This window comes from Melozone crissalis, unplaced genomic scaffold, assembly GCF_028551555.1.
Source record: "Melozone crissalis strain CALT ecotype California unplaced genomic scaffold, PUWL_Pcris_2 ptg000036l_1, whole genome shotgun sequence".
Classification (NCBI taxonomy): Eukaryota; Metazoa; Chordata; class Aves; order Passeriformes; family Passerellidae; genus Melozone; species Melozone crissalis.
In genome coordinates, this window is record NW_026535814.1 from 10,611,769 (window position 1) to 10,624,945 (window position 13,177).

At 35.5% G+C, this 13,177-nt stretch overlaps 1 protein-coding gene across 2 annotated transcripts in view; it reads left to right on the forward strand.

The window, feature by feature from the left end:
* Positions 1-10,618, forward strand: part of NUP155 (nucleoporin 155) — a 28,763-nt gene extending 18,145 nt beyond the window's left edge. For both annotated transcript variants that reach the window (XM_054283450.1, XM_054283451.1), the window contains 14 exons: positions 349-482; positions 2,233-2,424; positions 3,071-3,209; positions 3,854-3,989; positions 4,415-4,568; positions 4,829-4,933; positions 5,030-5,184; positions 5,621-5,750; positions 6,013-6,126; positions 6,595-6,715; positions 7,166-7,276; positions 8,055-8,191; positions 8,832-8,932; positions 10,132-10,618. In XM_054283450.1, the coding sequence (XP_054139425.1) occupies positions 349-482; positions 2,233-2,424; positions 3,071-3,209; positions 3,854-3,989; positions 4,415-4,568; positions 4,829-4,933; positions 5,030-5,184; positions 5,621-5,750; positions 6,013-6,126; positions 6,595-6,715; positions 7,166-7,276; positions 8,055-8,191; positions 8,832-8,932; positions 10,132-10,270 (1,868 nt within the window). In that variant the 3' untranslated portion in view covers positions 10,271-10,618. The remainder of the gene's footprint in view (positions 1-348; positions 483-2,232; positions 2,425-3,070; positions 3,210-3,853; positions 3,990-4,414; positions 4,569-4,828; positions 4,934-5,029; positions 5,185-5,620; positions 5,751-6,012; positions 6,127-6,594; positions 6,716-7,165; positions 7,277-8,054; positions 8,192-8,831; positions 8,933-10,131) is intronic.
* The last annotated feature ends 2,559 nt before the right edge of the window (positions 10,619-13,177 follow it).

Here is a 13,177-nt window from a genome sequence, read left to right on the forward strand (position 1 = left end):
GGGTTTAATTTTATTTCTTTTATGTTCAGCAGAAATACATTTATACATATTGAAACAAAAGTAAAAATTTAAGACTGATGTGTAAATCTAGTGCACAGGAAACCATACTTGTTTTTCAGAGAGTATGATTCCTTTGTTACGTAGTTTGAAATAAATGTTAACAGAGGGTTATTTGTTTTGGGGCAGTGTTAACATGGCATTTATCTCCCAAGAGAGCTAGGCAGCATTGATCAACAGTGGAAGAGAAAAAAAGATAGTTCAGGATATGGTTACTGAAAATCTTCAGAAACTTACATGCTTATTTGAAACATGTGGAACAGTTCTTGCTGACAGTCTCTTGTTTTCCAGCTGAGGCACAGCTAACTGAGAAGACCTCACTTCAAGGCATCCAGCAGCTTGTTCGCAAAACCTGCCAGGCACTGGCTTTATGGAAGTTGCTATGTGAGCACCAATTCAGTGTTGCTGTAGGTGAGCTTCAGAAGGTAAGATCTGGAGAAAGCAATTTTAATTTGTTTGTACTAATCGGCTGAATTTCTTTTGCTGCATAAGTATTCCCAAGGGATTGTTACTTAAATTAATTGAGAAACATACGAATTTTAAACTGCACACAAATTTTTTTATACGTGGTCACAAATGTTTGAGAGACTGACCTGTATTGACATAATCAGTCAATTTTATGCAATTGGAACAGTCACTAACAATAAATTATTCTACTTTAATTGATAACTAATACTGAGTCTCATTTATAAATTCTTTTTTTTTACCTTAAGCACCTTCTGCAGAATGTTCTGACAAGAATAGACCAGCATATTCCAGCCAAGTAGAATTCACTCTTTGCCTTAGTCTTGGTGAAAGATGGAGAGCAGTGGGGTAATAGAGTCCTTGTTTTCTGTGTAAGTAGGGTACCAGAATGTACCGCAGAACAGCTGAGGTTGGAATGAACCACTGGAGATCACTTGTCCCCTTTGTAATGGGGGTAATAATCTAATTGACTCTCAAAGCAGGGGCAGCTAGAACAGATTGTCCAGGACTGTGTCCAGTAAGGATTTTAATATCTATAAAGGTGAAAACTCCACAGTGTCTCTGAGCAACCTGTTCCAGTGTTGAACCACTTCTAGAGCAAGAAAGATTTCTCTTCTATTCACGTATAATTTCCTTAGCTTCAATTTTTTACCATTGTGCATTGTTATTGGTTATCACTGAGAAAAACCTGACTCTGCATTCCTTATACTTTCTCAAAAATATTATTAAGTTCCCACATATTGCCCTCAAAGCCTCCAGGCTAAATGATCCCAGTTCTTTCAGACTCCTGGTTTGTAAAGAAGGAAAATTGTAGAACAAAGGGTGCTACTGCTGTGCACCCTTTGCTGATGTCAAATTTGCTGCCAATCATTGAAAAAAGCTATTCATTTGAATAGTGGGCATTTTATCCTAAAATATGATAGGATTGTTTGTGAAGTTGTATTTTTTGTTCACAAAAATAATCATTTTAAAGCCTTATAGAGGCACTGAGGTTGTTGCTCTTCACAGTGTTGCATTGGGGAGCTTTGTCCAACTTACATTTGTGTTGGGCAAGGAGCTAACTAACTGTTTAACAAATAAAATGTTCTCCTTTGTCTTCAGTAGATTTAGAGTTTTTGTAGCTGTATTATCATGTTGTTAGTATCATCTATAGACACTACATAGACCCTACGTAGACCCTACTGGCAACTATGTGCGCAAATATTCTAATTTTAAAAAATTAGAAACCTTCAGTGTAATTTAATCTTAAAAAGCATAATGAGTTCAGACCTCGAACTTTCCATACTCCTGCTTTTATTGAATCTGTCATTTTTATTGTTCTGAATATTAAAAACTTTGACAGTGTCATAGGATATGCATTCTGACAGTGCCCTGTGAAGTAAAAGGAACTGTTAATTCCATTCTTACTGTCAGAGATCTGAAACAGAGGGACACATAGTGAAGATAGCAGAGGAAGTCTGTTAAGAGGAGTTTTCACTGTCCTTAGGCATCCACCAAGGCCTTCAGTAGTAGCCTTTGCTTTATTTTTTTTATTCTGCTACAAAATTTGTATTTTAAATAATGTATTTCTCTGCTGTACATTGCAGTCATTGGAGTTTTGTATCTTTAATTCTTAGAAACAGGTAATTTTGCTGCTGGAACTTTCAGACATTTCTAAACAGGGTCAAGTAAAAGATTTGGTAAACCAATAAAATTCTGTCTCATCTTCAGGAGCTTCAAGAACAGCTGAAGGTTACTGCTTTTAAAGACTTGGTGATTAGAGATAGAGAGTTGACTGGAGCACTCATTGCCTCTCTTATAAACTGTTACATCAGAGATAATGCAGCTGTTGATGGAATCATTGCCCATTTGCAAGATATCTGCCCTCTTCTTTATAGCACTGATGATGCTGTGTGTTCAAAGGTAAGTGCACTTTCAGATATTTACAGCACCCAAACACAACTTGAGAACATACACAAATGAGATACATTGGGCAGCTTGTAAGTCATTATTATGCTCAAGTAGTTTCAGAAGCAGAAGAAGATGAAGTTAAGTTGTGGGCATATTTTCATCTTTTAAGTGATTAATGCTGAACATTACACAAAAATTATTTGATGCATTTACTTTCACATACATTGATGCAGTTACTTTCATAGTCTCTTAACTCTAATCTGATCTCTAATCTTAACTCTGTCTTCTTTATATTGATAAAATGATGTCTTATTCCAGTCTTTCTCAGCATAGTATCTTCGTTTTTGTCCATTCCACGGTTTACTGGAATTTGTGGCGTACAATTGTGTTTAAGAACTTAGGTCTTTGAAACTTTTAAAATAAATGTGAAACAAGTAACTGGTGAGGAGAGAACAGGAAACCAGTTGGTTGTCTTCAGCTTTTCTAATGCTATTGTAGCCTTTCTGCTGGAAACTTACTGACCAGAGAGTGCTTTTGAGAGGATGATCTTTTATTTTGTTTCAGCTTTGAAATTTAGAATAGTAGTTCATTGACAGTATCCATGATCTGTTCGTGATGTGCTCATGTTAATAATTTCCATTTTTTTATTTGTTTTTAGGCGAATGAACTTCTTCAACGATCTCGACAAGCTCAAAGCAAAATGGAAAAAGAGAAGATGCTGAGGGAGTCGCTAAAAGAGTATCAGAAGATCAGCAATCAAGTAGACCTAGCTAATGTTTGTGCACAGTACAGGCAGGGTAAGAGCCAATCACTGATCATGCTGAATAATTTCATGGTATGCTTTCATGCCATCTTTTCTGTTTGGGTTTTTTTTTTTTGCTAACTTTCAACTCAGTTTTGTAGTTTTTTACCATAAACAATTGCTTAATAAATCTTAAAATGTGCCAGCCTTTTCTTTTTTAAAACCTTGCTAGATTTAACAAGCCAACCAAGAAATCCTTTTCTATATTGAAATAGTCCCATGTATTTACTTCATATTGCAGTTCTCATTTGTTTCATGTATGTGGTTGAAATATTTCACTAGATTCTATGTAAGCAGAGGGTTACAGGTACCTTTTGTACAAAATACGCTGTTTGAAAGATGGTTCTGAATCCTAATTAGTGTAGTATATCAGTATATATACATTTAAATTATGTAACAGCTAAGAAATGGGCCTCTGTACAGTATTATATATTGTGCGGGACATTCCCTCTAACTTCTATGTAACTCAACTTCAAATTTGCATATACATGCCACAGGGTGGGAACAGGTGTAGATTTTAAATTATATGGACCAGAGTGAGTAGTGTAGCATTTGCTTGAGAAATGTTTGATGTCACTTACCATTTTGTTGTGAATTCAATACAATAATGAACAGTGATATTTGTTTTGATTTTCCTAGTGCGTTTCTATGAGGGAGTGGTAGAGCTCTCTCTTACAGCAGCTGAAAAGAAAGATCCCCAAGGTCTTGGCCTTCATTTCTATAAAAATGGAGAACCAGAAGAAGATGTTGTTGGACTCCAAGCTTTTCAAGAAAGGCAAGTTTTCAGGATAATTTATTATGATTATATGAAGTGCTTTATTTCACGTGACTGGGAAAGTAGCTCTTTTAGGCAAGGAGTGCAGGGTAATAATAAACAAGCATTTTATGATAAGGGACAAAGTATAAATATTTTTGCCCATCATGCTCCCCTTGATTATGATTAATATGGTAGGAGCTTAATCTGAAACAGGGGGTAATAGATGCAGAAAACATTGTGATCAGAAGACTGCAGAAATACTTCTTAGAAAGATGAACAAGAACAAACCAGATTGTGACATGCAGCTGACAATAAGCTGACAATATTCTTTAAATCTTAGTAACTGTCTACAAAGGCATACAGTTACACACTTGTAAAAATTATTTTATAGACAGTTGCAATGCAAATTATGAGGTGTTTTTTTTCTTTTGCTCTGTTTACAGATTGAACAGCTACAAGTGTATCACTGACACCCTTCAAGAGTTAGTGAATCAAAGTAAAGCTGCTCCTCAGTCTCCCAGTGTACCCAAAAAGCCAGGTCCTCCAATGCTGTCATCTGACCCCAACATGTTAAGCAATGAAGAAGCTGGACATCATGTAAGAAACTCCTAAAAAAATCATGACTGCACTCCAGAGAACAGTGTGATTTGAAGGGGTCTAGAATTTATTATTTTAATAAAATTGTGGAGTAGTTTAATGAAGTGAAGGTTTGTCATGAATTGGCCTCAATATCTTGAGCACCCATAGAAATTATGACATGCAAATAATGTGAACCTAAGTATTGTCTCATGGTTATTCAGGACTTAAAGTAATGTAACCACTTTTGTAATAGCAGTTCTGACCTTTTCTTCCCTTAGTTTGAACAAATGCTAAAGCTGGCTCAGCGTTCAACAGATGAGCTCTTCAGTATTGCACTTTACAATTGGTTGATACAAGCTGACTTGGCGGACAAGCTGTTACAGGTGAGCTTGTCTATACACAGTGAACTGGGAGAGGTAATAATGCTTAAAAGGCAGGGAAGAGCAAGAGTATAACTGTTATCTTTCTGATGTCTGCAGGTTACTGCCCCCTTTTTGGAGCCCTACCTGGTGCGGATGACCAAGATTGACCAAAACAAAGTCCGCTATATGGATTTACTCTGGAGATACTTTGAAAAAAACAGAAATTTTAGTAATGCTGCTAGAGTCTTGGCCAAGTTGGCTGACCTCCATAGGTATGAATTACATGTGCTCTATTGTACATATATTGAGGTAACTAGAGAAAAACCAAAAAAACCAAAATCAAAACATTTTGTTTAAGTACATTTTAAAAAGGAGGTTTTCTAAAAAAAACTAAAAATAGGATGTGTTAGCTTTAAATCTAGGCAATTACTGGAAATCAGTGATATTGTTTATTTTTGTATTATACATTACTTAACAATGTATTTCCTATAATTACAACTTATTAAGTGTAATTATTGAGTTCTTATTGAGAAGTACACTAGAACTGAGCTTGCAGCAAAGATGGGGCTATGTGGTTGGATTGCGTCATGCATGATTTACTAAAATCTGGAGAAGGCACATATTACTTCGCAGAGTCTAGCTAGAATATAACTAACCCTCAAATAATTATATTAAGTACTCATTTTATTATGAATATTTATTTTGCAGCACAGAAATTTCTCTTCAGCAGCGTCTTGAATACATTGCACGTGCCATTTTGAGTGCCAAAAGTTCCACTGCCATATCCTCTTTAGCTGCAGATGGTGAATTTCTACATGAACTAGAAGAGAAAATGGAAGTAAGGAAAAATACTAATCTAAGTTACACTGTAAATGCATTATTTCACTTTGTCTCATTGACATGTAACAGTTTTACTACCAGTTCTGTATAAATGGATTTATTTGCTTTCATCCTGCAAAGTTAGGCAGATGAAAATAGACTTAATGGTGTAAGTGGCAATATTTCTACATTTAAATAAGCTAAAGTTAATTCTGGGTGTATTTTTAAACTATGATTAAATTAATTGAATCTTGAAGTACTGAATTTTCCTTTTAAACAAGGTTGCAAGGATCCAGCTTCAAATACAAGAAACATTACAACGGCAGTATTCCCATCATTCTTCAGTACAAGATGCAATTTCCCAGCTTGATGCTGAGCTGATGGATATAACCAAGGTGATTGAAATTTCCTTGTGTTAAAGTCCAGTTTATCAAATTTTGGGAGGAAAAAATGTTTTGCAAAGAATGATTCTATATTGACTAGGAAGAGTAATAGGCAGTTTATCATTCCTGGTCTCAATGTCTGTTACCCTGGACTGTAATTTTCTGTATTGTAATAGTACAGATAATACTTGCAGTCTTTAGTATTTTTATTTCTTTCATATGTTTATCTTCATTATGACATCTCTTACATTTCTTCACTCATAGAAAAAATTAATGGAAAATTAGGTTTTCATTTTAAATTCATATAAAATTTAGTGTTGTTTCTAAGAAATGAAACTAAGCGTAGCAAAAAAAAATTTAGTGGTTGATAACAGTTATGTTGCATATTTACTAGTCTGTCAGACAAAATAAGAAACAACTGATTTTTAAGATTTAATTTGATCCTACATGAAAAGTAAAGGTTGGTAATTTTTCTTTCAGCTGTATGGAGAATTTGCTGACCCTTTTAAGCTCTCAGAGTGTAAGCTTGCAATTATACATTGTGCAGGTCATTCTGATCCTATCTTGGTGCAAACTCTCTGGCAGGAAGTCATTGAAAAAGGTAGGTCTTAATGGAGTAGGAGTTGTGATATCTCTCTCGTCCTTTACCATCAGTTAGTAATTCTCTGTTCCTGTTGGTTTTGATTGTTTGGAGGTTTTTTTCCCCTCTTGGTTTTTGGGCTCAAGTTTACCGTTGTGCTAACAGTATTGATCAGAGATCTAAGGGAAAAGCTGTGTGGTGTGGGTTTTTTGTGGGGGTCTGGAACGTGGTTTTGTTTGTTTGTAGTTTAAGTAGGTTTGCATGGAACTCCACAGAAGCATAAAGACTTAAAAATGTACATGCAAACACACCAGAAAAGGTTGTATTTTTACTTCCATGTGCTGATTTTTTTGTTGACAAGAGCGTAAGATTTTAATTTATTATTTATAAATTTAGGTGCCTCAGTGTAATTTTGTATAAATGTGGTACTTTTCCTGAAGTTCTCTCTAAGCATTTTCTTTTCCTTTCCAGAGCTGAGCGACAGTGTGTCTCTGAGCCCTGCTGACAGAATGCAAGCACTTTGTCTGAAGCTGGCATTGCTTGGAAAGATCTATGCTGGCACACCTCGCTACTTTCCTTTAGGCAAGTTGTTAGCCTGCATAGTAAATAAGCATATGTGTTTGATGGATGAGTTTCAGCTTTTTTTTACTTTACTCTTAGAAAAATTTTAAACTAAGAAATGTTTCTCATTTTTTAATCTCAAAAGAAATGGGAAATAAATGAAGTTTAGGTGGCAGCAGCAGTTATATTTGCATGGCTGTGCAGATCCCATTTTAGAAAGTAGTAAAATTTGTTTGCATCAAAGCACAAAGTACAAAATGTGTATTTATACATTTAAGATTTTAAGCAAGCACATTTATCTGCTGTCTCTTGAAATTCTATATGAACCATCTGCCATCTGAAGTAGATTCTGAAAATTATTCGGGAGATTTCTGGATAGCTTTTAGAATTTCTGATTTTCTGATGCTCATATGTTTTGACAATGTGCTGTTATATAAAAACCTGGCAAATATATTGTTCAGCAGTAAATCTTATTTTATTTTATAATACTAAAATAATGTGCAACTAACATTTAATATGAACATTTTGTGCTGACCAATACACTGTTAATTGTTACAGACACTTAAAACAAGCTTCAGGCCATTCTAGCAAAGGTAGTCATAGTATGTGTTTTGTGTAGAAACAAAAGTTACTGAATTTTTCTCAACAGCATAGTTGCAAGGCAAAACGGTAACAAAGTACTAAGTATGAGTAATCCTTGCCATGCACTGCTGATAGTAAAGTACTCTTAAATGCGTTTGTTTCATAGACTCCCAGTAACAAGTTGGAATCTGAATGTTCCCTTATTTATGTCCTCCAGATTTTCTAGTGCAGTTTCTAGAGCAACAAGTCTGCACTTTGAACTGGGATGTAGGTTTTGTAACATACACCATGCAAGAAATTGGAGTGCCATTGCCAAGGCTGCTTGAAGTGTATGACCAGCTGTTCAAAGCACGGGTAAGGAAAATTGCACAAAATAAAAATTCTGTGTTCAACTATTATCAAGGTCTCTCTTTAATGGGAAACATGAAATAATATAAGGAAGGATATAACAAAGTATACATTCAAAGAAAACTTTGCTTTCTTTACTCAAAGACTTTTAAAAAGCTGCATTTTCTCCCTGTGAATAAAATCTGTGGATTTTATTAATTTCAGTACCAGAGGATGATGAGGAAATTTGTTAATTCTTTTAGTTCATCTGGAGCTAGTTTAGGATAAAATAGGATTAGAATTCTTACGTTGCAGAAGGAACAGCATATATTGAGTATATTAATTTTATTTGTTTCCTAATAATGATTAAAATTTGTTGTATTACTAAATCTTCTCTAATCCATTAATGCAATAAGCAAAGAAGTTTGACTTTGTGGAAATGGAAAACGGAGTTAAATTTATGTATATTTACTATGTAATTTAAAATAATGTTTAAATGTAGGCCTAAATATAGATGAAAGTAGAATTCTTGTTAATCTAACTTTCTTGATACAATAAATAAATACTTGCACAGCTGGCAGTTCCTGTACACACAACACACTTTTTTTGTCTTGTCTCCTTCATATTTTTGTCCTTAATATTTTGTGGTTTGTTTTTTTCTTTTTAGGATCCATATTGGAGTAGAATGAAAAAGCCTTTGCACCTGTTGGAGTGTATTCACGTATTACTGTCAGGATACGTACAGGATCCAAGCAGAGTACCTATGAGGTAAAAGGACAGCTATATCCTAATCAATAGTGAAACATAAAATATTCTAAAATACTTCACTCTAGCAATTCCCAAAGCTTTTCTTCTTTAGGGTGAAATTAATATTTTATTCCTAACACTTGTTATTCAAAACCATTTGGTAGAAACTTGTTGAAGTCTGCCTACTAAACTGCTTCCACAAAGGTAATTTTTGTCACATCACTGAAGATACTTGAGGAACTGAGAGGATTATTTTGTGATTTTTGGCAATATACTTTAAGGACTAGTTCAGACAAATCTGTTGCAGTGCGTGAAAGTGGGGGAAAACACAAATTGGGCATTTTGTAACTGAAACAGTGAAGTGTTTCATGTACAAATTCTAGAAGCTCTAAGTTACTCTAGGAAAGAGAAGACTAAACATTGGGATGGATCTTCCCCAATTGTTTATAAGAGGTTGATGATGAATCAGTCTTCAAGACTGAAATTCAGCTTAATTCACATCAGAAAGAAATTTAGGTGTAATAATAGAAAAAGTTTCTAGCGAGAAAGATAGCTAAGTACTTTAAAAAGTTGCCTGCGTATCACCTCTACCTTTGACAATTTTTATTTGAATAGACTATATGAACTTCAGTCAGAACTATCTTGTGTCAAAAACAAAAACCAGAACTACACAAAGTCTTGATAACGCTTCTAAACATAGATATTGCTGATTCTTTTGAAAAATGTACATAAAATATCCCCTGTTCACATACAGTTTACTTCTATCTTTTATCACTTTATTGGTCTTTTATGGTTGGTTGATTTAGATACTCTATTACAACTTCAGTGAATGCTGTCTGATTTTAATACTTCTTTCAATAATACATTGAGATTTCATTATAATTTATGACATTTAATAACTTATACATTGACCATAATAATATCTAAAGTAGTATCTAAATATTTCACATTGCTATAAACTGTGTTATGCTTTTAAAGTATTTAATATCAGATAAATAGTAATGAGTCATCTATTTTCCCATTATGCCTTAGTCACAGGCATTAGATTTCAAAAATTAATTTCTCTTAATAAATAGTTACATACTTAAAAGTAGCTGACAGATGTCTTACTGATACACTATTCCATTGCAACTCAAAGAATGCTCATGTTCTAGTTCAGCTGAATTCTGAGATAACAGGATTAAAAAGGAGCTCATGGTTATTCTGTGTTTTGTTTGCAGGCGACGATTCACAAATGTTTGCTTGGATGCTGTTAGTTGCTACCTGGTTGAACTTCAGTCTATGAGCCCCACACTAATGGTGCAGACTACTATTGGGAATTTTAAATCTCTACAGGCCAAGTTAGAACAGCTTCACTGATTGACTAATACAAGAACAGAATCATTAGTGCAGGTAATAGAAACTGAAATAAAGGCTCCAGTGTTGGCACTGAATTACGGACAAACAAATCCTCAGAAAGAAAATCCTGAGAGAGTTTTCTCCTGCCATGGTTATCAAATGTGTGGCCTGTATTCATGCGCTTCCTAAAAGTATCTACAAATTGTAGAATGTAAATGTGACAAATGGAGTTTCTTTTACTTTTACTACTACTAGGTTTTTTAACGATAGAAAGCTTTTTTTTTACTGTTGAAATAAAATACATTGTGTGATCTTTGCCATGGGGATAAAAATATTTCAAAAATATTTTCTTTTTCTTTGTTTTAAATAATGGGGAAAAGCAAATTATTTCTCCTTTTCCATCTTAATATGTTGTATCTGTTAAAATCAAATAAAGAAGTCACAAAATGACTTCTGTCTACTTTTATTACGTGCACACTAACACCAAATTGTATTCACACCTAGAATCACCTCCCTTCCCTGCTGCCCACGGGGCTCTGGATGCAGCCCAGGACAGGTTTGGCTCTCTGGGCTGGGAGTGCCATGGCTGGGGCATGTGCAGTTTCTCTCTCACATCTCACACACATGTGTGGGGGACCATCTGAAAGGCTTTACAGAAGTCCAGAAAAATACCATCTGTATCCCTTCATTTATCCACTGTTGGAGTCACTCAGTCATGAGGGTTACCAGGTTGATCATGCAAGGTTACCCTTGGTGAAGCTGTGCTGGTTGTCCCAAATCACCTCTCTGTCCTCCAGGTGCTTCAGCACAATTTCTAGGAGAACCTGTTTCATGATCTTCCCAGGCAGAGAGAGGAGGTTGACATGTTAGTTGTTCCCAAGGTTGTTTTTTCTTCTCTTTCTAAAGATGGATACATTTTCTTCAGTCACCTGAGACTTCACTTGACTGCCATGACTTTTCAGTTATCATGGAGAGTGGCTTGGGAACCACATCAGACAAGGCTCTCAGGATCCTGGGATGCATCTCACCAGGCTGTACAGACTTAAAGAAATTCAGGTGCCTCAGGTCATCATGAACCTGATCTTCCCTTGCAGTGGGAAGAACTTTGCTCCCCCAGTCGCCATCCTGCTGTCCATCAACACAAGAGGTGTGGGAAGACAGGTTTCCATTGAAGACTGCAGCAAAAATGTGGAGTACCTCAGCCTTCATCAGTTAACAATTTTCCATCACTGTTTATCAGAGGTGTTACACCTTCTCTGGCCTTCATTTTCTAGATCACATACCTGTAGAAGCCCTTCTTTTTATTCCTTATGTCCCTTGCCAGGTTCAGTTCCAGCTTCTGGAAAGCCTTCCTTACCTCATCCCTACATAACCAATCTTTCTCTACACTCTTCCCAGGTTCCTTGTCCTAGTTTCCATTATATGTGCTCTTACTTCTTTCCTTTTAGTCTGATCAGCAGTTCCCTAAACTGCCATGCTGGTCCCTAGCTTCCCTTGCCCAACTTCTTGTTTCTGGGGATTGCTAGGTCTTGTACACCATGGAAGACAAAAAAATCCATTAGAATAGGGTTTTAATCCATCAGCCTCTGGGTTATAGGCCCAGCACGCTTCCAGTGCTTCACCCTGCTCCTCCCAGTGCCTCTCAAGGACATGGGAACCCCATCAAAGTGCCTTTGTCCAGACAACAGGAATGAAAACTGTTGGAGAACAAGGGCATCAATCCTGCTGCTTCTCACTTGCTGAGTGCTCTACAGCACCTTTACTATGAAATAGGATTGCTCTAAAATTTTGCTTAAGTACATTTCTTTCCCTCTCAACTACCAAATACATTCTGGTGATTTTAAGCCAGCAAATCATTGATGTAATATAAAAATAAAAATACAACTCTTTTTTTACCTTGTTAGATGAAAAAAAGTGGTGAAATATTAGAATAAGCTTTTCTTCTTTGTTGGTGTTAAAAACTTTAAAAGTATTTAAATAGAAGTAGTCCTGTGTGTCCGGGGAAAAATATTTGCTTCTTTCCATGTAAAATAGGGCATCTTTAAGTATTAGAAGTTACCTTCCGCTAAGCTATGTTTCATACCAAGGAAATCATGCGTTTACCCTGGTCTTGTTAGTGCAGTTCACACAAATAATGTCCAAAATCTTGCCTGATATATTTAACTAAATTTCAGTATTTGCATAAGAATATGTTGTGTTCAGCCACATTCTGTAATCTGTGATTACTAGACAGATTTCTATTTTCAGATTTGGAAAAATAACTGAAAAGTTTTGCACAGACACAAATCACAGACTTGAAGTTCAGCTTTTCGGATCCATTCCAGTTAATGGAATAAGGATTCCTCTGGAAATATTGCAAATTTATCAAATTTATCAAAGTAGTTGTATTCAAAGTGTATCACAAGTTACCTCTGATATTTTTCAGATGACAGCAGGTAATTCCAGAATACACATAACCTTTTATTTTCATAACACTTGGTCTACTCTCAGATGGAGAAAGGATAGGTTCTGTTTCCCAATTTAAATTTGGAGGTGTGTGGAAACCTGGGATCAGAGGGGAGAAGGGTGGGTTAATCCAGTAGATTAAATGAAGGATGGTAATCACAGGGAAGTAACAGGCAAACATGAATGTGAAACATTGCTCATTAACAATATTATCAATGTATCTTTTATTTTTTTTTTTCTTCTGTAGCTTTCAAACAAGACTGTGATTAGGGAGAGGTGGCAGAAGATGGGAACAAGGGGGAGTTTTAAAGAATAGCTGCTTTAAGCAAATCAAGGGTATTTCTTCAAGGTGACAGCTTACCCTACTTGTATTTCACCTTGTTGTGGTTTAACCCCTTCTAGAAAGTATCACACAGCCACTTCTCACTCCCACTCCCCTTTCCATAGGATAGAGGGAGTTGGAAAAAAGGTAAAATCCATAGG